We start from the raw sequence: 23,362 nt of genomic DNA on the forward strand, positions 1-23,362 counted from the left end.
ATCGATATTAAAGTCACAAAATGAAAATAAGGTGTCAACACTTAAAGACATATATAATGCACAATATATAAAATTCGCAAGTCCTTACAAGTTGGGAAAAGTACGATGCAGGTAAAACATTACACATCTTTTTATGTTCCTTTATATTTTAACTTTTTTATTTTTCAAATAATCAAAGTGTAATTTAATTATGAAAATTTGAATGCATGTTCTTATGTCTCTTTTGCACTCCAATGGTTATATTCACGACTTTTCTACAAATGATGTTAAGAACGAGCTGGAAGCTTTATTTTTTGTTCATCCGACATCTTTTAAGATATGGTGTGCATTCCCACATATGTTGATGATAGATGCTACGTACAAGACAAACAAGTATAATATGCCTTTTGTTGAGATTGTTGGCGTAACTTCTACAAGAAATACATTTTGCATAGCTTTTGCCTTTATAAGTGAAGAAAAGATTGACAACTATAAGTGGGTGTTAGAGTGTTTAAAGTTGACACTAGATGAGTGCATGCTACCACGTGTTATAATTACCGACAGAGAGTTGGCTCTCATGAAAGTATGCGAAAAAGTTTTTCCGAATGCTACTAGATTACTTTATAGATGACACATTAGCCAAAATATTTTGAAGAATTGTAGGCCAACAATCAAGACGAAACGTGATTAGGACTCTTTTCTTTCGGCGTGGAAGTTACTAGAAGATTCTCCGACGTAGATATCGTACATGGAGAATTACAAGGAACTTCAATTAGTATTGAGGAAATATCCACGTAATTTTTTATATTTGACATTTTTATTTTTTTAATATTATTTTTTAATATTTCATATCAAATAATTATAATTTAATTTTATTTAACTTTTCAGGTGTTTTAAGTTATTTGGATGAACAATGGCTGAATAATTATAAAGAAAGGTTTGTGTCTGCATGGAGTGACTAATCTCTCTCAACTTTGGTAATCGTACAACCAATAGAGTTGAAAGCCAACGCACCAAGTTAAAAAAGTACTTGAAATCCAAAAAAATATTCATTAGATCAATTTATGGGCTATATCAATCAAATCGTGCAGTCCCAGGTTACAGCAATAAATGAAAGCTTTGAAAGAAGTAGAATTTATCGTTATCATCAACATAACCAGCCATGTTTCAACTTATTACGGGGTTTTGTTTCAAATGAGCCTCTTAATATGATTTTAGGAGAACTACATCAATTGACTGATCTTGAGTTTAACTACTCAACATGTGTTTGTCAACTTCGTAAGAGTTGTGGGCTACCTTGTGCTTGCGTACTTTCAGCATACTTAAATTCGGGTCAGTTTATTTAACTAAAATCATTTGATTATTTGGAGGTCTTGGATTTTTAGAAACTAAAACTTGGTTTTTCAGGTGAGGATATACCTTTGGATTCAATTGATATTTTTTGGAGGAACCCTTGGAAAATGAAGATATTCAATGTGACGATGAATTGTACATTTTCAAAGAAGAATTCAAAAAGTAATCCAACGCTGGAAATAAGAGTTTCTTAAGAAATCTAGGCGATATGTTGAAAACATTTTGATGTTTCGATATAACAAATTAAGTTTAAATGAATTTTAAGCTTCTACAAATGATTTTCTAAGTATATTCGATTCAATTATCGAATATCAAATTATTATCTAAATCTTTCAAGATCAATTTTAAACTTACTAAATGTAAAATTGTGTTTATACTTAATATTTTTGAAACAACTTTCACAAAGTATTTTGAACCAAAATCAAGCCTTAAATTCAATTATTCAAAGGCATGCACCGATGTATCAAACTATGCATCGATGCACCGATGCTTTAATTGAACATCGAATGCATTTGATGCATCGATGCACATACCATGCATCAATGCACTCAGGCTTTTTCAAAACATCGAATGCATTTTATGCATCGATGCACTCTTAGTGCACCGATGCACTGAGAGTCCAACGGTCAAAATATTTGAATTTTACACTTGATGCACCTAGGGTGTGCATCGATGCATGAGACACTCCCAACTAATTTTATTAATTGTTTTCATACTTAAACGGCTCTATTGACTCCACTAATCATCCCCAACGTTCAGAAGTGATTCAAGGTGTATTTAAGCAAGCTTAGAAGCCATTGATCAATAACAAGAAACATCAAGCACTAGAATCAAGAGAGAATCAAAGAGAAAGCATCAAACCTCAAGTTTGAGCATTTTAAGCCTATCTTTCATTCAATATTTTGCTTTCAAGAACACTTATTGTGCTCATTGTATTATCTTGAGTGTTCTTTTCTTGTTCTAGAATTGTGCAAACAATCTACATTGTGAGGATTTCCTTGTAAGTTTGCAAATTTGTATTGTTCTCTTGGGAGAGTGTTCTCAAGAATTTGGGTATAATTCTTGAGGGTTGTAGGTTACTCTTTGTCCTCAAAAGAAAGACAATTAGTGAATTTGTGGAAATCCTTAGTGTGGATAGCTAAGTAGGGAAGTAGACTTTGGTTGAGAAAGTCGAACCACTCTAAATCGTTGTGCAAATTTCTTTCAATTTTCTGCAAAAGTTTCCACCAAAATTTTAATTGCCAATTCACCCCCCTCTTGGCCGATTCCGTCAATCAATTAACTCAACAATTGGTATCAGAGCCTAACTTATTTGAATGTTTAATCACCTCTTGAGTCGATTCGGGAAGAGTTATATCGATAATCAAAGTCATCAATGGCCTCTGCTTCAAACTTCGACTCCGGTCTCGATTCGATGCCCGTCAACAAGCATCCTTTCTTCAATTGGGCTAATATGCCTATTAGAAAAATAGGATGATGTACTTCATTCAAGCAAGTGATATGGGAGCATGGAATGTCATAGAAGAAGGATACTTCAAGCCTCTCACTCATCCAAGATTTGGAGTGAAAGAGAGACAAAAATGTTCCAGCTCAACTCCAAAGCCATCCATATCATATTTTGTGCTCTTGGACCAGATGAATACGGAAAAGTTTCATCTTGTACAACCGCCAAAGAAATATGGGACAAACTTCAAGTCACTCATGAAGGTACCGATGAGGTAAAGAATCCAAATTAGTATTCTAACGCATAGCTATGAAAATTTCAGATGAACCAATGAAGAATCAAAGCTATGACGGATAGATTCTCAATGATTGTCAATGGTCTCAAATCATATGGAGAGATCATTTCAAATGAAAAGCTTGTGAGGAAGTTAGTTTACTCCCTTCCAAAATCATGGCAATCAAAGAAGACGGTAATCATCGATTCTAAGGACCTAACGTCCTTAACTCTTGAAGAGCGAATCGATTCACTCCTCACTCATGAAATGATGCTTGAAGATGAGGTGGACCTCGATAAGATTAAAGAGACACCAAAGGAGAAGGAGAAGAAGAAAATATTGGAGTTGCTCTCAAATCCACAAAAGATGAAGTGATTTGGATGAAGATGATTACGAGGAATGGATTGTTGCCAAACGGTTCAGAAAATGATGAGACCTTACCGAGGAAGAAAATTCAAACGAAATGAAGGCCTCAAAAATAAACCAAAAGAGAAGGACCCAATCATTTGCTATGAATGCAAAAAGCCTGGGCATGTCAACTATGATTGCCCACAATTGAAGAGAAAGTGTCAATCAAAGAATAATCACAAGGCTCATGTGGCTACATGGAGCGATGAAGAAGGTTCTGATGAAGAGGAACAAGAAGTAGCAAACTTGTGCTTGATGGTATTCGGGGAAGATTCTAAGGTAACCTCTAACTCATCTAATTTTGATGATTTATCCTATAATGAGCTATTAGAGGAATATAATGGGTTGGCTTCGGATTATGAGAAATTATTTTTAAAATATAAAAAATATGTTTCAAAATTAAAAATGAAAATAACTCATCCAAAACCACAACGATCTTGAAAGTAAAATCAAAAATTTGCAAATCAAACTAGAAGAGTTTGAAAAGAGAAATTTGGATTTGCAAAATTTACTTTCAAAGTCATGATGATCATCAAAAGAAAATTGATGATCTTAAAGCTTCTTTGATAAAGTTGGAACAAACGTTTGAAAATGGAGAAAATCAAAATCCAACTTTGTTAGAAAAAGTTTTAAAAACTACAATCATAGAGTCCCCAAGAACCTCCAATGGAAAATCATTAGAAGTATATGGGTTCCTAAAGAGCTCATTACTACTAAAGATAAGGATATCCTACACAAATGGATACCTAAGGGGACTAGATTTAGAAACTAATGAATATGGACCCAAAAGAATTTGGGTACCAAAAATTGGAAATTAATATGTTTGTAGGAAAAGGAGCATTGCTACAAGGCACGTGAAACAAATCCAAATTCATGGTACCTTGATGCTCAAGACACATGACCGGAGACAAAAGCTCCATTGAACTTAACGCTAAAATGAAGGAGAAGTGACTTTTGGTGATGATTCAAAAGGTCACATTGAAGGTATTGGTACTATTGGAATACCTCTTCCATACAAATTAAGATGTTTTATAGTAATGGATTAATCATAATCTATGAGTATTAGTCAATTTTGTGATAAGGGATTCAATGTCATATTTGATTTAATGGTTGTAAAGTCATTGACATTGCATCTAATCGGGTTATGCTTGTTGATCATAGAATAGGAAATATACATGATGCATTTAGATTTATTAATATAACTAATTTGTGCCTAGTTGCTAAGGATGAGCGGATAGTTGGTTATGGCATAGGAGACTAGGACATGCTAGCATGAGTGTTTTGCAACGGTTAGTTCAAGGAGAATTGGTTCGAGGGCTGCCTAAACTAAAATTGATAATGATAAAATTTGTGATGCTTGTGCTAAAGGAAAACAAAAGATAGTTCTTTTAAATCCATTAATGACATATCACTAGTAGAGTATTGCAATTGATCCATATGATCTTTTTGGGCCAACTAGAACTACTAGCTTGGGTAGAAAACAATATGCATTGTCTTGGTATGACTATTCTAGATATAATTGGGATCTATTTTTAAGTAATAAAGATGAAGCATTAGAACATTTCATCACATTTTCAAAATAATCCAAAATGAAAAAGGTTACTCTACTATGTTAGGAGTGATCATGGCACTGATTGAAAATCTGGATTTATTGATTTTTATAATTCTAATGGTATTAGCCATAATTTTTCAGCACCTAGAACCCTCAACAAAATGGAGTTGTTGAGAAAAATTGAACTTTAGAAGAAATGGCTAGAACCATGCTTGTGAAATAATTGCCAAAATATTTTTGGGCAGAAGCCCAAATATCGCTTGTTATGTTATAAAGAGTAATGATTAGGCCAATTTTAAAGAAAACTCCATATGAAATTTTCAAAATAAAAGCCTAACATTAGTTATTTTCATCCTTTGGATGTAAATGTTTTGTTTTGAACAATGATAAGAAAACCTTGACAAATTTGATGCTAAAGTGATGAAGGAATTTTTCTGGGTTATTCTTTAAATTCTAAAGCTTATCGAGTATTTAATAAAAGAACTTTAGTTGTAGAAGAGTCTATACATGTTTTTTGATGATAATCCCCTTCCGAGGAAGGATTTGTTAATGATGATGTAGGTTATAAATACAAATGACGTTGGAGAATCATCATCAAAGAAGAAACGAAAGATGCGGAAATTCATGATCCTCTCGAGAATCCAAACATTGAAGAAAGGGAAGTATCTATCCAAGAGAGTACAACTATGTCAATGGTGAGATTATTGGTGACCATCCAAAGGGGTAACAACTCGATCTTCTCTTAGAAATATTTGTAATTATTTGCATTTATTTCATGCATAGAGCCTAAGAATATTAAGAAGCATTAAATGATGAACATTGGATTATGGCTATGCAAGAAGCATTAAATCAATTTGAGAGAAGTAAAGTATGGACATTAGTTGAAAGACCTAGTAATAATCTATTGTTGGTACTAGATGGGTATTTAGGAATAAGCTTGATGAGGTGGTATATAGTGAGAAACAAGGCTAGACTGTTGCTCAAGGGTATACTCAAGAAGAGGCATAGACTAGATGAAACACGCTCCCGTAGCTAGGATGGAAGCAATTAGAATGTTTTAGCATTTGCATGTTTTCATGCATTTAAACTATATCAAATGGATGTTAAAAGTGCATTTTTAAATGGTTTTATAAAAGAATAAGTGTATGTGGAACAACCTCAGGTTTTGAAGATTCAAATTTTTGGATCATGTTCTTAAATTGACAAAAGCGCTTTATGTTTAAAACAAGCTCCTAGAGCTTGGTATAAAGATTGTCAAACTTTTTAATTGAAAAAGGTTTTTCAAAGGGAATGTTGACACTACATTTTTTTAAAGCATAAAGGTAAGATTTATTAGTAGTTCAAATTTATGTGATGATAAATATTGGTTCTACTAATGATGTTCTTTGCCAAGAATTTTCTAAGCTAATGCAAAGTGAGTTTGAGATGAGCATGATGGGGGAGATCTAATTTTTCTTGGGACTCCAAATCAAGCAAAGAAAGATGGCATCTTCATCAATCAGCTAAGTACGTCAAAGATATGCTCAAGAAGTTTGGACTGGAAAATGGCAAACCTCATGACACTTCAATGAGCTCTTCAACAAAGCTTGACTTAGATGAAGGAGGTAAATGTGTAGATGTTAAATTATATAGGTCAATGATTGGATCTCTACTTTATCTAACTGCAAGTAGACCTGACATTATGTTTAGTGTTTGCTTATGTGCTAGATTTCAATCATGCCCTAAGGAATCACATTTACTAGTGTTAAGAGAATCTTAGATAGCTTAAGGACACTCCTAGTTTAGGACTTTGGTATCCTAGAGACTCTAGTTTTAGCTTACATGCCTTTCTGATGCGGATTATGGAAGATGCAAATTAGATAGGAAAAGCACCTCTGGTACTTGTCGATTCCTTGGAAATATGCTAATTTCTTGGTTTTCAAAGAAAGAAAATTGTGTTGCATTATCTACCACTGAAGCCGAATACATTTCAGCTGGTAGTTGTTGTGCACAAGTTTTATGGATGAAACAACAACTTTTTGATTATGGAATTGAAGTAGGTACCATTCCTATAAGTGACAATACTGCTATTGTCTCACTAAAATCCCATCCAACACTCTAGAACTAAGTACATTGAAATAAGACATCACTTCATTAGAGACCATGTCACTAAGGAAGATGTAGTTCTAGAATTTGTTGATACTTTGCATCAATTAGCGGATATCTTTACAAAACCTTTAGACAAGGAACGTTTTTGGACACTTAGGAGAGAATTAGGTTTAACTGACTTATCTTTACTTAGTGTTTAAAATAATTTTAGCACTTTTAAGATTAAATGAAAAAATTGCTTATAATAGTAATTTCTGATTACATTCATTACTATTAGTTAGGGAGAGTTTATAATTCTTGATGAAAATTAATTTTATGTTCAAATAAATATTAATTGATTGATTGAACATGATTAATTTTTTAATATATGAGTTACCAATACCACTAGAGCTAATTAATTTAGCATTTTAAGTTTTTAAAATGGATTTTGACTTTTGCTTCATGCATCGATGCACTTAACAATGCATCGATGCATCCCTTTGAATGTGCATCGATTCATCATGTTGATGCACCGATGCACGCCTTGAATGTGCATCGATGCACAAGGTCATGCATCGATGCATCCGTCGGGTTTTGGGTTAAAATGCCTCATTTTCTTCATTTTCTCAAAACCTAAAACTAAAACTCTCTCGTCGTTCATCTCTCTCTCTCTCTCTAAATCCTCCTCTTGCTCAAAAATCAACGATTTTTCATCGGAATCTTCAAGCTTTTCAACTTGCAAACCTACTTCAATCATTAAATCGTGCAAAACAACTACTCATCTCCCTCAATCCAAATTTTCAAGGTATTTTTCTAAAAACTTCTATTTTACAAATTTTTGATGTTAGAACTGGTTTTAATTAGTTCTAGAATGTACATTATGTCGGGCATTGATTGTTTGTTGGTTTTAACTAGATTTTACTACCAATTTTGTCAAAAACAAACAATTTTTCAAGATTTTTCTTTAAATTTCGAAATTAAAAAAAATTATTATGATTTCAAAAATTAGTAATATTTTTGATTTAATTTTTTTGTTTTCATGAAAACTATATTATGATTATCAAATATTATTTTTAAATAGTTTTCAAAACATGCCCATTAGGATATGGTTTAGAGAACCTTGAATTATTGAGGACTCATTTGAGTTTTGGGATTGATTATGCATACATGTGTTTCAAATTGCAGGTGATATTCCTTATTTCGATTTCCTTGAATCATGTCTAATCCCAAACGCCCTAGAACTTCATCCAGTCGATCTCGTTCAAACCAACCGCCAAATCCCGTTCCTCCTCCACCCAACTAGTCTATTAGGATCTTGTTTTAACATGCCTGAGCGTCGCAGAGACGAACTGTACTCTAGGTACAAAAATTCTTTCCAATGTTATAGAATTCGGGAAGAACGTATTCCTTCACTTCAAGCCATGATAGGTATTGATTTTGAATACCTTTCAATTCTTCAATCTTGGAAGTTTGATAATTTGTTTCGTCTTCAACCTGTCGTTTTCCATCAATTAGTCCGCATTTTCTATTCTAATGCGGTCTGTATTCAAAATGAAACTCAATGTGGAACTATAGGAATTAGATCATATATTCTAGGACAATATATTCTTGTTGATTCCACAACTATAGCTTCAAAATTTGGGTTAGATGACGATGGTGTTTATGACGAAAAAGAAACTGTGGAATATCCATATCTCCCAAATGCTAGTGTTAGTACCCTCCGATCTCTTCACGATCGTTTTCTTCACTTAATGATCTCGTGGTGGTTTCGACCATCCGCGGGTAGGTACTCAACTCTTCGGGCTAGGTATTTATGGTGGATGTATTGTATTAAGAATAAGATCAAAATAAATCTTCCACAGATTATCTTTAGTGTGCTAGTCGATACCGTAAACATTATCCCATCCAAACACGTTGAAATACTAGTTTATGGTTGTCTTCTTAGCAATCTTTTTATCAAACTCAGTTTGGATGTCTCTCTTGACAATCCTATTCCTCTCCAAAACCCAATCAATCTCATATCTTTGAAGAAAGCGGATTGGAAACAAGACGCGATAACCGGTCAATGGGTTTTTAGACCCTGCAAGAAAACTCCGGGAGCTAGTTCCTCACGAACTGCTCTTAGCTCCTCTCGTGCTCCTTCTCCTCCGGCTCCAGCTGATGACGATGATCCTGAATTTCAACAGTTTATGCAAGACATCGATGATCACGTACCCGATGACGAGCCTGCACCAGAACCAGCTCCACAAGAGGATCAAATGCCTCCATATTTTCTATCGTTCTTGGAGACATTTGATCTACGATATGCTTCCATCGAATCACACTTGACTGCTACTCACGAAGCAGTAAATCAACACTTAGATACTTTAGAAGCTCGACAGATGGAGTTTCAAAGGGAGATGCTTGCACGCATGGATACTCTCTCGCCTGAGATGCAAGCCCGTTTTCCTCCGCCTCCTCTCGATCCTTCTATGGACGAGTAGATTTTGTTTTGGTTTAGGATCATCTTTGAACTTTAATTTTAATTGTTAAAACATTTTGGATTGTCTTTCTTTGATTGTTGGATGTTTGTTTGATGGATATTTGAAATTTTATTTCATATATTTTTGGTTGTTTCAATATATGCATCATTTACTTTTTAATTGAAATATGACCAATTTACAATTTCACATTTTATTATGAATATTGATTATGAAACTAATGCATAATCTCTCTTTTGATTGTGATCTTAGTAGCTTAAGCTATATATATACATAGATTTTTAATCAATTGGCTATATTTTTAATATGAAGCTTTTTGATTTAACAAAAAGGGGGAGAAATGTTAAGTGTTGAAATGTTTTTAAAGGGGAGAAGTGTTATAGTAAGGATGAGTAATTTTTCAAAATTGATTTCAAATTTTAGAAAATCTTAAAATACAAATTTTTTTATATCAAAAAGGGGGAGATTGTTGAAAACATTTTGATGTTTCGATATAACAAATTAAGTTTAAATGAATTTTAAGCTTTTACAAATGATTTTCTAAGTATATTCGATTCAATTAATCGAATATCAAATTATTACTCCAAATCTTTCAAGATCAATTTTAAACCTTACTAAATGTGTAAAATTGTGTTTTATATTAATATTTTTGAAACAACTTTCACAAAGTATTTTGAACCAAAATCAAGCCTTAAATTCAATTATTCAAAGGCATGCACTGATGCATCAAACTATGCATCGATGCACCGATGATTTAATTGAACATCGAATGCATTTGATGCATCGATGCACATACCATGCATCGATGCACTCAGGCTTTTTCAAAAATATCGAATGCATTTTATACATCGATGCACTCTTAGGGCACCGATGCACTGAGAGTCCAACGGTCAAAATATTTGAATTTTACACTTGATGCACCTAGGGTATGCATCAATGCATAAGAAGCTCCCAACTAATTTTATTAATTGTTTTCACACTTAAACGGCTCTATTGACTCCACTAATCATCCCCAACGTTCAGAAGTGATTCAAGGTGTATTTAAGCAAGCGTAGAAGCCATTGACCAATAACAAGAAACATCAAGCAACTAGAATCAAGAGAGAATCAAAGAGAAAACATCAAACCTCAAGTTTGAGCAATTCAAGCCTATATTTCATTCAATATTCATTTTGCTTTCAAGAACACTTATTGTGCTCAATTGTATTCATTCTTGAGTGTTCTTTTCTTTGTTCTAGAATTGTGCAGACAATCTACCTTGTGAGGATTTCCTTGTAAGTTTACAAATTTGTATTGTTCTCTTTGGGAGAGAGTGTTCTCAAGAATTTGGGGTATAATTTGGCAAAAGAATTATAAAATAGGATGAAACTATTAAAAGATCACCTAAAGTTCGCAAATCAGAGTCAAACGACATGAGTAAACTATCTAAGAATGCAAAACACGTATCCAAATCAATCCGAGAATTCAAAGTAGGAAAGATTAGCATGATATCAAATAAGCACTATCTTGATCAATCGTGGCAATATCAAATTCAACCCTAAAAAAAATAAACGAAAACGGCCAAACGATCAAAAACTATCAAAATGTGGAGAAAAATGTGTCATAAAGACAAATAAATATGTCACAAAGAAATAATTATTTTTATTAAAAACTAGAAATACAAAAAGAACATACAACCGATGATCGACAACCAGTATCAAAACTGATGTCGTCACCTGCTAAACAAAATCTAAGAAGAAAAAGTTGACTTGATCTATAAAAATTAACATAAATTGTAAAGAGAAAGAAGAGAGGAGAGAGGGAGAGGAGAAAACTGCTAGGAGACAAAACACAACGATATTGGAGTGTTACATGAATAATAATGAAAAATAACTATCGAGGTTCCATCAAAGAAACCGTGACGCTATTCACCGAGAACGTTGCACGCTGATTTGAATCATGGGTCGTACTTGTCACGTTAGAGAAAGCAGGCTTTTTGGGAGAAACTAAAACCCTGAGCTCATTGGTAAGCATGGAGACAACTTGGGACATTGTCGGTCTATCAGCCGCCATTTCTTGAACACAAAGAAGAGCCACATGAATGTACCTCAGCAGCATGGGATATGAAACCTGGTCCTTCATTTTAGGATCCACCAACTCACCTCCTCTATCTCCTTCCCACAATGCCCATGCCTTGAGTAAAACCAACGTGTTTTAATATCTCACATGTCCGACAAAAGACATAAATAAAACCTGGGGGGGGAAAGTGGAGAGATTTTGTCACTCACATGTCCAATTAGATTCAGAGAACCGCTATGGTAAAAGCCAGTGTTCTTCTTGCCACTTAGTATCTCTAATAGCAAGACACCGAAGCTGAACACGTCCGACTTAACGGATAAGAGGCCTTCCATGGCGTTTTCCGGCGACATGTAGCCACTGTGTTTACATCCTTTTCATAGAAAAAAGTAGATTAGATTCTTCAATGAAGGATTATTAAAGCTAGCATGATAATACTGTACTCCACTTACTATGTTCCTACAATCCTATTAGTATTTGCTTGTAACCTGTCACCACCAAACATTCTTGCCAACCCGAAATCCGATTAGAATTTGGGATATAATTCTTGAGAGTTTGTAAGGTTACTCTTTGTCCTCAAAAGAAAGACAAATTAGTGAATTTGTGGAAAATCCTTAGTATGGATAGCTAAGGTAGTGGACGTAGACTTTGGTTGAGAAAGTCGAACCACTCTAAATCGCTGTACAAATTTCTTTCAATTTTCTGCAAAAGCTTCCACCAAAATTTTAATTGCCAATTCACCCCCCTCTTGGCCGATTCCGTCAATCAATTAACTCAACACGATATATTCAATCCAAGTACAAATCTTATTAGAGAACCCGCGGTTAAAAAAAATACTCGCGGGCGGCCAATCTTGAAGAAACAAAAAAAGAAGAAGTATGTTGATCCAAAAAATAAGATCCTGGTAAAAGTAGTTATTCCACCAAATTTTTTGATATAGACTTGAATTTGGAACCGACAAATATTGAAACGGCGAGACACAGTTCATATGTAACAAGCGCACGCGACTTGTTCCCGGATTTAAACGAAGAACCCACAAGACACAGTTCATATGTAAGCCAGTCGTTTGCCAGACCTGGTTCGTAAAGATTTTTGAAACAACTTCCACAAATTTTTTGTCCTTATCTTACAGGTTTACAAGATTTAATAGGTGACGGAAATTGCGGATTTCGATCAGTCGTTGTCGCTCATGGTCTATCTAAGGATCAATGGCCTCGAATTCGGTCAGACTTGGTGCGGGAGTTAGATGTTAACCAACAAAAATCTATAAAACCGTACAATTAGCTGGAAAATGGATGGAAATGTCAAACACGGGATTGATTATTGCTTCTGCATACAATAGAATTGTTATAAGTTTAGCTAATGAAGGAAACATAGGAGGTTGTACTACGATTTTCCCGATTTGGTCCAGTCCACCACAATCAGAGCCACGTGGGACAATCGTCATTGCACATGTGAATGATAACCATTATATTAAAGCGGCATTACGCGAAGGTTGTCCTTTGTCGATGACTCATCCACTTTAGATCACATATAAAAGTGACATTGCATCTGCATGGGAAAACGCATATGTTAGTCGTCAGGAAGAGTTTCGTGAATATTATTTCCGTATTCCTGAAACTTTTGACCTATCGAAGTAATTATGTAACGTTCAATTTATTGTAATTCTAGTTTATTTATCAATGAATGTTTTAATATTTATTTTTTTATACATGTATGTATAATTAAATAAGTAAAAAGATAAAAAAAATTAAAAATAAATAATTATTATCATATTGAAGAAATAAATGAAAAATACTTTAATAGAAAACTTTAATAATAAAAAAGACCTTAATAGAAAACTATAATAAAAAATAAAAAGACATCATTATTACATAATAATAAAAAGTTTTAATAACAAAACAGAAAAAACATAATTATTACATTAATATTTTGATGTTTTAATAAAACAATTTATAAAAACACAATCATTACAATAATCTGTAAATTTAGTAAAATAATTTGTATATTTAGACTAACTCTTTATTTAAACTAATTAAAAGCGCAATTGATGATTGACGCAGTTTACTTTTAGCTTCATAAATTTCCACTAAGGCCTCCTATTCTTGAAAATATTTAAATCGATTCAGTAAAACCAAAATAAATAAATTGTTGGCGCTAGAAAATTAATAGTTAAATTATAATATTTATTTAAGGTAAAATGTAAATTTTGAATTATTTGGAAATAATTATTTAAATTTAATCATCCAACTGATTTTTTACTCCTATTTTAATCATTGATATTTAAAGATTTCAATTTATACTAAATTTTTTATCCTATGTTGTTAACCCAATCATTCAGGGACGGATGTAGAATTTCATATTTCGGGTGACTAATTTATAAAAATTTTAAGAGGAGACAAATTTGAGCAACTGTCCCACCCGCCTCCATTGAAGTCCATCCTTACCACTATTTAAATTCTAAAATTTGTGATGACACGAATTAATTTATTATTTTTATTATGATATTTTAATTAATATTTAATGTCAAATAATTTAAAATAAAAATAAATACATTAAACCCTAATTACAATAACAATCCCTCATCGAGCACTCATATTACCCCAATTCTAAACCCTCACTATCAACCGCCACATTATACTGACCCTAAACCTTGGTGAACTACCTCAAATCCTCACCATCTCACCCTCATTATCTCAATCTTAGAACCCTCACAAATCATCTCAAATCTTAAACCTTAAAACTCTCGTCAATTTTACCATCATAATCCTAAAATCCTTATTAAAATATCTTAAACCCTTAATTTCTTACTTTCTAGTATATCCAAGTGCTTGATCATAAATTCAAATATCAAAGCATGACATATAATGGAGAGTAACATATCAGAATCAGATAACAATCAGACAGTAAGAGAAACAAAAATCGAGATTATTTAGTTCTAGTCTTAATTTAATTTTTATGACTTTCAAGATTTCATAGATATCTAAACTAAATGATTGAAAAAGAGAGAAAATACTTTCATTTGGTACCAGTATCATTGCAAGTGGTGATTGGAGGATGAAGACATACGACGTTGATGGTATCAATACTAAATTTGTGGAGTTTGAGTTTTTCTTCTTCTTTTTACTAAATGAACATTAGATTCGTGTTCAGAAGGGTGTGACTAATTTGATGGAATATTTTGAGACTCATCAGTCTTTGACGAATGTGATTGGTGGTGGCATGATTGGCGGCTAACACGATTGTAGATTTTGGATTGATTTAGGTCGAGATAGAAAACGAGAGGAGGAAAATAAAAGAGGAACAAATGAGGGAAAACGAGAAGATAATAAGTTTTTATAAGGAACTAAATGATATTATTTTGGACCAAATTTGTTTTATGTAGGGATCCAAAACAATGTGTTTAATGTAAGTTATCATGCCATAATATCATTAATCATCTTAAGATATAGTAATCAAAAATAATTCAAAAATTTAGTAGCTAAATTAAAAATTTTAAAACTTTTAAGAAAATTCAAATATCTGAATCAACGGCTTTTTTCGTGTGTGTACTATAGTCTACTGATTCGAATATTATTTTAATTTAATACAATATTACTAGTTTATTTTCAATTACAAGTTGTCAGACAACAACGTAGGAAACTTATTCTAATTTTAATATAATTAATAATGTACAAAATGAATATAAAAATAGAAACAACTTTTTCATTAATAAAAATTAAGAAAACACAATAATATCGTTTGTTATGTATGATAAATACACCTAATGAATGAATATCGTAACATTCTCTCTCTCAAATAACTTTATGTTTTGTACATGAGAACACATGCAACAAATATAATAAAGTATATAGACCAATGGGTAGGTGTAGGACAGTTGGGGGCATTATATATATAAGACGGGGTGGCTGCACGTGAGAAAAGAAGATGGCTTTAATTGATAAAAAGACTGAATTTGCCAAACGTGTTTATAGTTAAACCTGTAATGGGGGTTAATAATTGATGATGAAAACCTAATTTCAATGCAATGTATGCGATTTCAAACATACTTGGTCATATATGAAATGCCTTACTGATGAGGAAAGTTGTGGAATAATATCTGAAAATTGAATGATATTTTAATGAGAATAAAAAAATAAATAATTCTCCTATAAGATTTTAAAAAGTTAAATTAAATTATTACTAAAAAATATAAAAACATATTTAAATTATATAAAAATTCCAAATTTATAGATGTGATCTTGTGATTGAACCCTAGAAATTAAAGATTAAAGACCGGATTAGTAATAGAAAACAAAGTCAGACCCAAGATCCAACATGGAATTGTTAAAGAAAGTAATACGTCACAATTAGTACAAACCAAACAATATACTCACAGGCTACTCAAATTACTCTCCGGTAATTTGATCCTTTATCTAAAATTAGCCCCAAAGACGTTTTTATTCTAACCTTGTTGGATAAAGACGATACAATGGCCATGCATGACGAAAATGTACACTACACAAAGGGGAAAACACCAAAACTGTAAATGAACCTCGCCTTTCTCAAGGATCTGCTAATGATTCACTTTCAACTTAATTCTCTGTAGCTTAGTCTGTATGATTCGGGTTAATATAGACATCATTGGATTGAAATTTTGTCAGGCAAGAATAAGTAACGGAAGCGCGAATCCAAGGGGAGAATGCCACAGTTCCGGGAACCAAGAAGGCTTTGCCTCCTTTGTGATATGCATTGCTCCACAAAGGCAGCTTGATCTGGTGGCAGGTAATGAGATATCCATACTGCCAAATTGGAATCATCCACAAAGCCCTTGGCAAAGCAGTGCAGTAATAACGGAACTAATAGCTTCCCTTTGCTACTAACCCCGACCGAAGCTCGTATGAAATCGCGTTGAGCTTCTTCAAGCTCCTCTCTAACATTATTAGCAGTGTAGATTCTCACCTGGCATTTTCAATTTACTCGTTACAAAATCTGTAACTCACAAGAACCAAAACAAATGTGTGTGCGCGCATGTGCATAAAGAGTGAACTTAAGATGGAGATTACCGCAGGTGATGAGTACATCCCCGAACTGAGTGCAAAAGTTACAAGTGGTTCATATGCATCAATTGCGGACTTGCGTTGCTCATCCGACACCTTCAGTTTGTGAAGGGCAAGAAGCAAAGCCTAACAAGAAGTTTTAACATTTGTTGGTTAGTGAAGAAGGAGAAGCAAGTAAAGAAAACATGAGCAACAACATCACCGAAAAATCCATACGATTTGTGGTCTGTGCAACGGTGGTTTCATCTTCAGAATGGTGTATTCAATTGCAGCTGCGCTGAAGGAGTAGCCTCCAACTGTATATGCTGCCTGGCAGAGTAAAAACCTTTCATCAGAAATAACTGTACCAATCTAAAACTTAATTGAATGGATAATTATCTTGCATTTCTCCATTTTTAAGTCATCCTCTGATGGTATACCCGATACTGAGATACAGAGATTAGATATATAGAAGCTCAGAAAATCTAGAAGGAATGAGATCTCTAATTAAGTTCTACAAAGTACTAAACTGAACATTGGAGAACCGACATATATCAAGGGCTTAATCTTTATTCTTCGCTTTAGTTAGTGTTGCTTGTTTTAGGATAAAAACCTTCTTTACCGATGATCATACTAGCTGCAATCTGTACACTAAGAATACTCAATACAAAAAGAAATGGTACAGGAAATAATTTAAACACAGAGTGCAGCTGCCACAACACCATAAAAATAGGAAAATAAGAATTGGATTGTTCATTCAACAACCTTTCGCATCAAGGAGAAGAGCTTCAAGTCGCTTCTTGGAACTCCATATGCTAAATAAGCCTGTTATAATGCAGACAACACACAGAAAAAATATTGTCAAAAGCTGACCTTGTCATCCATATTTAACTCCGCATCTGTCAGGATGTAATCGTAAAAATTGAACTTGCAAAAGAAATAAAGAAACCCACATGCATGATTAGAGCGTTATACAAGTTGATCCAAAAGGCAAGCTTCTCGTTGCAACTCAAGTGAATAGGATTCACTTTCACCAGTTGCTCCACAAGTGTTCTGCTCTCAAACCAATTAGAAACAAAACAGCCATACAATAGTTATACTCTATGAATGTTATTAAGATTTTCATTTATTTTATTTATTCATTTTTAAAAAGAAAACGACAAAATGTGTAGACAATCTACTCGCGCTCTAATCACTATATTCACAACTCTACCAGGCTATTACTCTATTCGGATGAATCTGGCCCCATGAAAGTAAAACTCTTGGTTTTCAAAATCCTCATTTGATAATCAGTAGCCAAGTGAAAAAACCATACAAAATGTCTGACAAGCTTAATACCTGAACTTCCTTAAGGCCCCAGATGCATATTCCAGCTGCTGCTTCCCAACTGACATCCAAGATACTTCGGTTGATAAACCATAGTTTCCAATTTCAGCCCAGCTTAACTTTCCTCGTACTCTATAGGGATCAAAGGAATTCTCTGAAGCCAAAACTTCGGAGTTGCTTTGGATATCAACTTGAGGGCTCTGCACCCAAGACGGAATCATGGAACGTTCAGATGATGACCACCATGATGAATTTGATAGATGTCCCCGAGGTGATAGAGTTGAGCTGTGGCTTTTAGACGCATATGATTTGGAAGGAACAGCTGAATCCGCAAGAGATATGAATATATTTCTCATGCATCTAACCATCTCTTCTGACAGCCGGTTAGGGTGATCCCATAGGCCTTTAGGTGTTATCTCTTGTGAAATCTCCTCAAACTGTAGACGTTGAAGAGATTTTTCACCTGTCTTTGAAGATATTTTCTTCCCAACATGATGCAAAAACATGTCCACTGCAATCTTCTGAGAATCATAATCACTAAAATCTCAGTCAAAACCTTTGGCCGTTTTCAGTATTAATCATTATTAAATAAATATCCCTATCTTTTATGCTTCGTAATAGAGAGAGATTATAAAAAAAGATGTGAAATGGCCTTAAGCTTTTGGAGTAGGTGTGTAGCCAAATCCAGTACATAGACAAAAGCAAGAACACAAACAAGCAGCATAGAGATTGTATGTCTACTAATAAGAAATGTTGCAAAACAAAATTTGCAGCGAACACCATGATATTTAAGATGTAGTTTTCAGATGTTCTCCTCAATCCTGAACTCAAAATTTGGTTAAAATGTAGATAGATGAAACACCTGAACTCGGAATTTGGTTGTAAAAATCTAGATAGACGAAACACTATTGAAGTTTCCGGTTGGTGAATTTCAAATAATCTGGCTTTAAAGGTGGAACCAATTTTTATCAAGTAGGATCCACTATAGCTGTCGAAATACTCATGAAGTTGAAAACTCTATTCAGAGAATGCACAACGGAAGCTAGACATTTACCTCTCTTACTGACTCTGCTGAAGATGATTCACCAGAAGATTGGTCAGTAGGCTCTTGGTATGAATTATTTTCTGAGGAATGATGCAACACAGAATTTGAATGCTTCAAACACCTTGATGACGGTGAAATCTGGATAACAAAAGAAAATTTCATAATGTACAAGTAACTACACGCAATACTTTTTGTGATCTCACTTTCATATCACCTATTGTTATATTTATATTTATAGTTAACATAATATTGACCAATATAGAATAGAAACTGTAGGCAAAGTCCAATTAAATGAGTTATGACATTCAGCTCGTCTTCACAGCATTAGAAGAAGATTTTTAAAGGAAAATATATGTTCAACACTTGGAGCACAATTAAGGCTTTATAAACAACATGAATTTCTTTGCATGTCTATCTCTTGATTCATATCGGGTTTATTTTCCACTGAGTTTATTTGTTGTCATAATGACTTATTCCTATCGGTTTATTATAAGTACTATAAGATCAAATTCATCGCAACTAACCACAACAAAGATATTTTAACTGGCTACGAACAACTATAACCTTAATCACTGGTTTCAACAATGTTATCAAACATTGCAGTTATAACTAGGAAGGATTTAAGTTTTTCAATGTGACTCTAGTCAGCAGCAATTCGGTAATAGAGGAAGATACATACCGATGGAGAAACTGAATGCCTCAATCTATATTCAGCAAGCCTACGTTCATTTCTTTCTTGACTAAGTTGGAAATGCAAAGAGACCATCTCTTGTTCAAGTTTTGAGATGGTACCCTCTAATACAGCGATATGGGATAGAAGCTCCTGAGCCTGTAAAAGAATACGAACAAGGGGAAGTTTATAACAATCTTTATTAAAGAAACCAGTTCACAATTTGATAGGTATGCCTCAACTGAATGCATGGGTTTTGGAGTTCATAAACAACTCAGTGAATTTAATTAGTTGAAAAGAAGCCTATAATATAAAGTTCGGATGGCTACTTAATATGAACCAATGAAATAATATTGGAGGTATTCAAAGCATACTAGCATTTTCATAAGACTAAAATAAAATGTATTTAATACAATGAATCAGCTTGAGCTTGCAATGTGTGGAATGGGATATTGGCTTTAACAAAAACTTTAACACCAACTAAATCATCTAGACAAATGCTACATGCTATATGTGTGGATAAGGATATGAACAACCGCTTCATTGGAAAAAAGTTGTAATTTTTTTTTTCCCGAAAGTTGTCACATAAAGGAGTAAGGTAATCTTAATTAATAAGAATAAAAGGTTGAAACATCTATTTGTTTACTAAAAAAGTAGAGGACAAAAGCTGGTCGTTGATGGTAAAACCAACAGTTCAGATGTTTTACGACCTTGTATAACATATTGCTTTGAACTTCCACAGAATTTTTGGCTTACTAACTATCACCATGACATATGACAACAGGTGGCAGCGATGTACAACTAGAAGTAGAACATCTAGACAAGACCATAAGGTAAAAAAACCAACAGTGAGCAAAGATTAAATATAACTGACATACATTGTGTGGAAGGCATGAAGGACTAGACAATTCTGATGCATTTTTCTCTATAGCCCTTTCCAGAACAGAATGCAAGTCCATCTCTTTTTGCAGCTTTTGTTGCAATTTATGTACCTGTCAAAATTTTAAGATAGTTACCGGAATCGAATATACATTTAAGGAGCCATGATAGGAACTAAAGGAAATACATTTTCCCTAACAATCAGCGTATTTATAATCAAAAGCAACTGAAAATATAAGACTACTCTTAGAAGGCCATCAAACACCAGAAATACACCTTAGGGCACTGCAGGTAACTTTCCATGCCCAGTATTAAAGTTAACACAGATTAATCCATTTCCTACTAAAAGTAACAAATTTCTTTAAAGACAATTGTAAACGCAACCACACAACTCTTTAAGCTGCCTTAAATAACTGGTATAATGCAAAATGTTACCACAGTTGAGAGATGCTTACATCCTGCTCAAGCTGGAACCTATAAGGATAAAAATCGCTGCTTTTAGAACTAGATTCAGCACTTCCAGTCTCTTCATTATAACTCGTTTCCTGAACAAATAACCAATTTCACTGTGAATATCAAATATAAGCCAAATGGCCATTTTTTCCTAAAATTTAAGCCAAATTCACTATGAATATCAAATCTAAATTAATAGAAACATTTAGAAAGAAACAGGTACTGCAATAAAAGTCTTATTATAACCCTTGGAAAAGAACAAAGGAAAATTCATAGTACTTCTAATTCGAGTCAACCAACTAACAACATGAAAGGAACTGCTTGTTCGTCTCTTCTGCAAGGGGTATAATATTTGATATTTCATCAAAACAGAAAACTTGAACAACCAGTAGGCTAAAATCGTGAAAAATCACATGAAGAATGACTTCAAGTCTTCAACAGCATTCACGTAGTCAAAATGAGGGAAAAAAGAAAATTGTTATGGCCAATTCCATGGATATTTCATTCAGTCTTAATCAACAATCATCACAAGCGCAGAACCCCATCACTTACCTCTAACCATGAGTTATTATCTTGAAGTTCACTAACAGTATCTAGCTGGCTTTCATTTCTGTAGACAAGGCTATTCAAAGGAAAGAAAAAAAATCAGAAGAAAGAAACTAAAAACGCCATTTGTAAGCCAGTAAGAGCGTAAGCAGATTGTAGTCCTTACTGGCTTAAAGCAGATTGCACGAGCGAAGAGTCACACATCTTGTAATCATGGGGTTTGGCTTTTACCAAATAAAGAAGACCCTGGAAGTCCCAAAGTAGCTTAGCTTCTATATCACCCAAATATGCAAACAAGCTTCATAAATTCTGCAGATCCAATTTGAAACATCAAAAGTCTGTTTTTTTCAATGATTTCAAATTTGGGTAACTTGAGATAGATTTTGTCATCGATAATCTGATGGAAGAATGAGCTGTTTTTGTACAGAGTACTGTGTGGCTTGTGAAAAAGTAAAGGACAAATGAAGTCGATGAATGCACAGCTACCAGTCATTTTCAACACAACCATACAAATCTAAATAAACTCACCCTGATACCTTTGTTATTAAATCACATACAACCAACACATATACAAGTAGAAATTATTTCAGAAAGGGGATTTGTAGAAAACAAAATATCTTCGAAATCACTTGAGAAAAATGATTTACTTTTTCATTTCATGGAAATCAGAGCTAAAGCAAAAGCTGCGAATATTATGAGGATATAATTAACAAAAAGGAAAGTGAATGAGCAGATGCACAGGATAAACAATTATAAGAACAAAAAGAAGAAAGTGGGGTTATCCCACTGCTAATTATGGAACACAAAAGTAGCTTCAATGGTGACAAAAAAACAAAGGTGGAAACTTGGCTACCCTTCAAGAGTTAATCAACGTTTATTTAAAAGCAGAGAAGATGGTTGCTTTTCTGCCCCTTTCATACCCATTGAAAATGAAGAAAAAAGTGTAATGGTGAAAGTGGATTGATTGATGGAATTAAAAGTGAGATCATAGTTGAGATTTCAAAAGTAGTTAGGCAAACAGTAAATCAAAAAGGGAAAAGGATTTCAAGGGTTTTCCAGTTTCCACTAGGTAAAAAGATTCCAAGTTGAGTCAAAGAAATTAAAATGTAAAAGAAGAACAATCCAAGGGACAGATCTTAATGGTCCCCCTTTGAGCTCCAAATGCCACACCAATACAACTCAGAGGCTGACCCCATTAACCATAATAGTTCCCTTTCACTGCATGCATCTTTCTAAACCTCACAAAATTAAAACAGATGAAAGAAAACAACAGCAACCCAATTTCATACTTTCAAATAGAAAAAAAGAATAATGATAAAAAAATCATTAAAAAAGAGACCTTTGACAAACCTGAAAGATCCCTGCTTTCTTGAATCTTGACACTTCAACAAAAAGAAATAACACCCAATTCCAACTTGGAACTGATTCCCGGTTTCCTCTTCTTCTTCAGTTCTGTTTCTCAAACAAAGAAAAATGCATTGGTTTGTCAACTGGGTGCTTATGTTGCCTCAATTTTAAGCTTTTAACTTGAAATTCAAATGAAGGAGAAGTGGGGAAGGACAAATGAAATGACAAAGATACGGTTGAGGTAACCCCAAGACTTGGGTAAGCGAGATTTCAAACAGAGTAAAACAAAAGTAAAACGAATCTTTAGAACGGCTTCCAAAACATATACTGTAGAAAATATTTTATTATTTGTCTTTTGAGTTTTGACCAACTCAATATTATCGGGATTGTATCATGAAAGACAAATTAATATATGGTTAATATACGACGTTATCGGATACAATAAAAGATATTTAATAAATTCGGTT

General features: G+C 33.6%; 2 protein-coding genes across 6 annotated transcripts; both read right to left on the reverse strand.

The window, feature by feature from the left end:
* Positions 1-11,428: 11,428 nt before the first annotated feature.
* LOC120149042 (G-type lectin S-receptor-like serine/threonine-protein kinase B120) lies at positions 11,429-11,964 on the reverse strand. The gene is made up of 2 exons (XM_039161966.1): positions 11,824-11,964; positions 11,429-11,728 (listed from the first exon to the last, which is right to left on the reverse strand). The coding sequence occupies exons 1-2, from the start codon at positions 11,962-11,964 to the stop codon at positions 11,429-11,431; spliced, it is 441 nt and encodes a 146-aa protein (XP_039017897.1).
* A 3,981-nt stretch (positions 11,965-15,945) lies between these two features.
* LOC120148927 lies at positions 15,946-22,672 on the reverse strand. Of its 5 annotated transcripts, none has more exons than XM_039161882.1 (13): positions 22,402-22,672; positions 21,715-21,857; positions 21,555-21,624; positions 21,005-21,094; positions 20,549-20,662; positions 19,680-19,829; positions 19,010-19,138; positions 17,968-18,476; positions 17,583-17,682; positions 17,395-17,454; positions 16,867-16,959; positions 16,657-16,776; positions 15,946-16,552 (listed from the first exon to the last, which is right to left on the reverse strand). In XM_039161882.1, the coding sequence occupies exons 2-13, from the start codon at positions 21,750-21,752 to the stop codon at positions 16,232-16,234; spliced, it is 1,794 nt and encodes a 597-aa protein (XP_039017813.1). In that variant the 5' UTR covers positions 21,753-21,857; positions 22,402-22,672; the 3' UTR covers positions 15,946-16,231. The 5 variants fall into 5 exon arrangements, with proteins under 5 accessions (XP_039017813.1, XP_039017815.1, XP_039017816.1 ...); XM_039161884.1 differs by lacking the exon at positions 22,402-22,672 and adding an exon at positions 22,077-22,338; XM_039161885.1 differs by having other exon boundaries at positions 15,947-16,552; positions 21,555-21,612; positions 22,402-22,671.
* Between the last annotated feature and the right edge of the window lie 690 nt (positions 22,673-23,362).

Source organism: Hibiscus syriacus, unplaced genomic scaffold (genome assembly GCF_006381635.1).
Source record: "Hibiscus syriacus cultivar Baekdansim isolate YM2019G1 unplaced genomic scaffold, ASM638163v2 tig00110988_pilon, whole genome shotgun sequence".
In the NCBI taxonomy this organism is placed as follows: Eukaryota; Viridiplantae; Streptophyta; class Magnoliopsida; order Malvales; family Malvaceae; genus Hibiscus; species Hibiscus syriacus.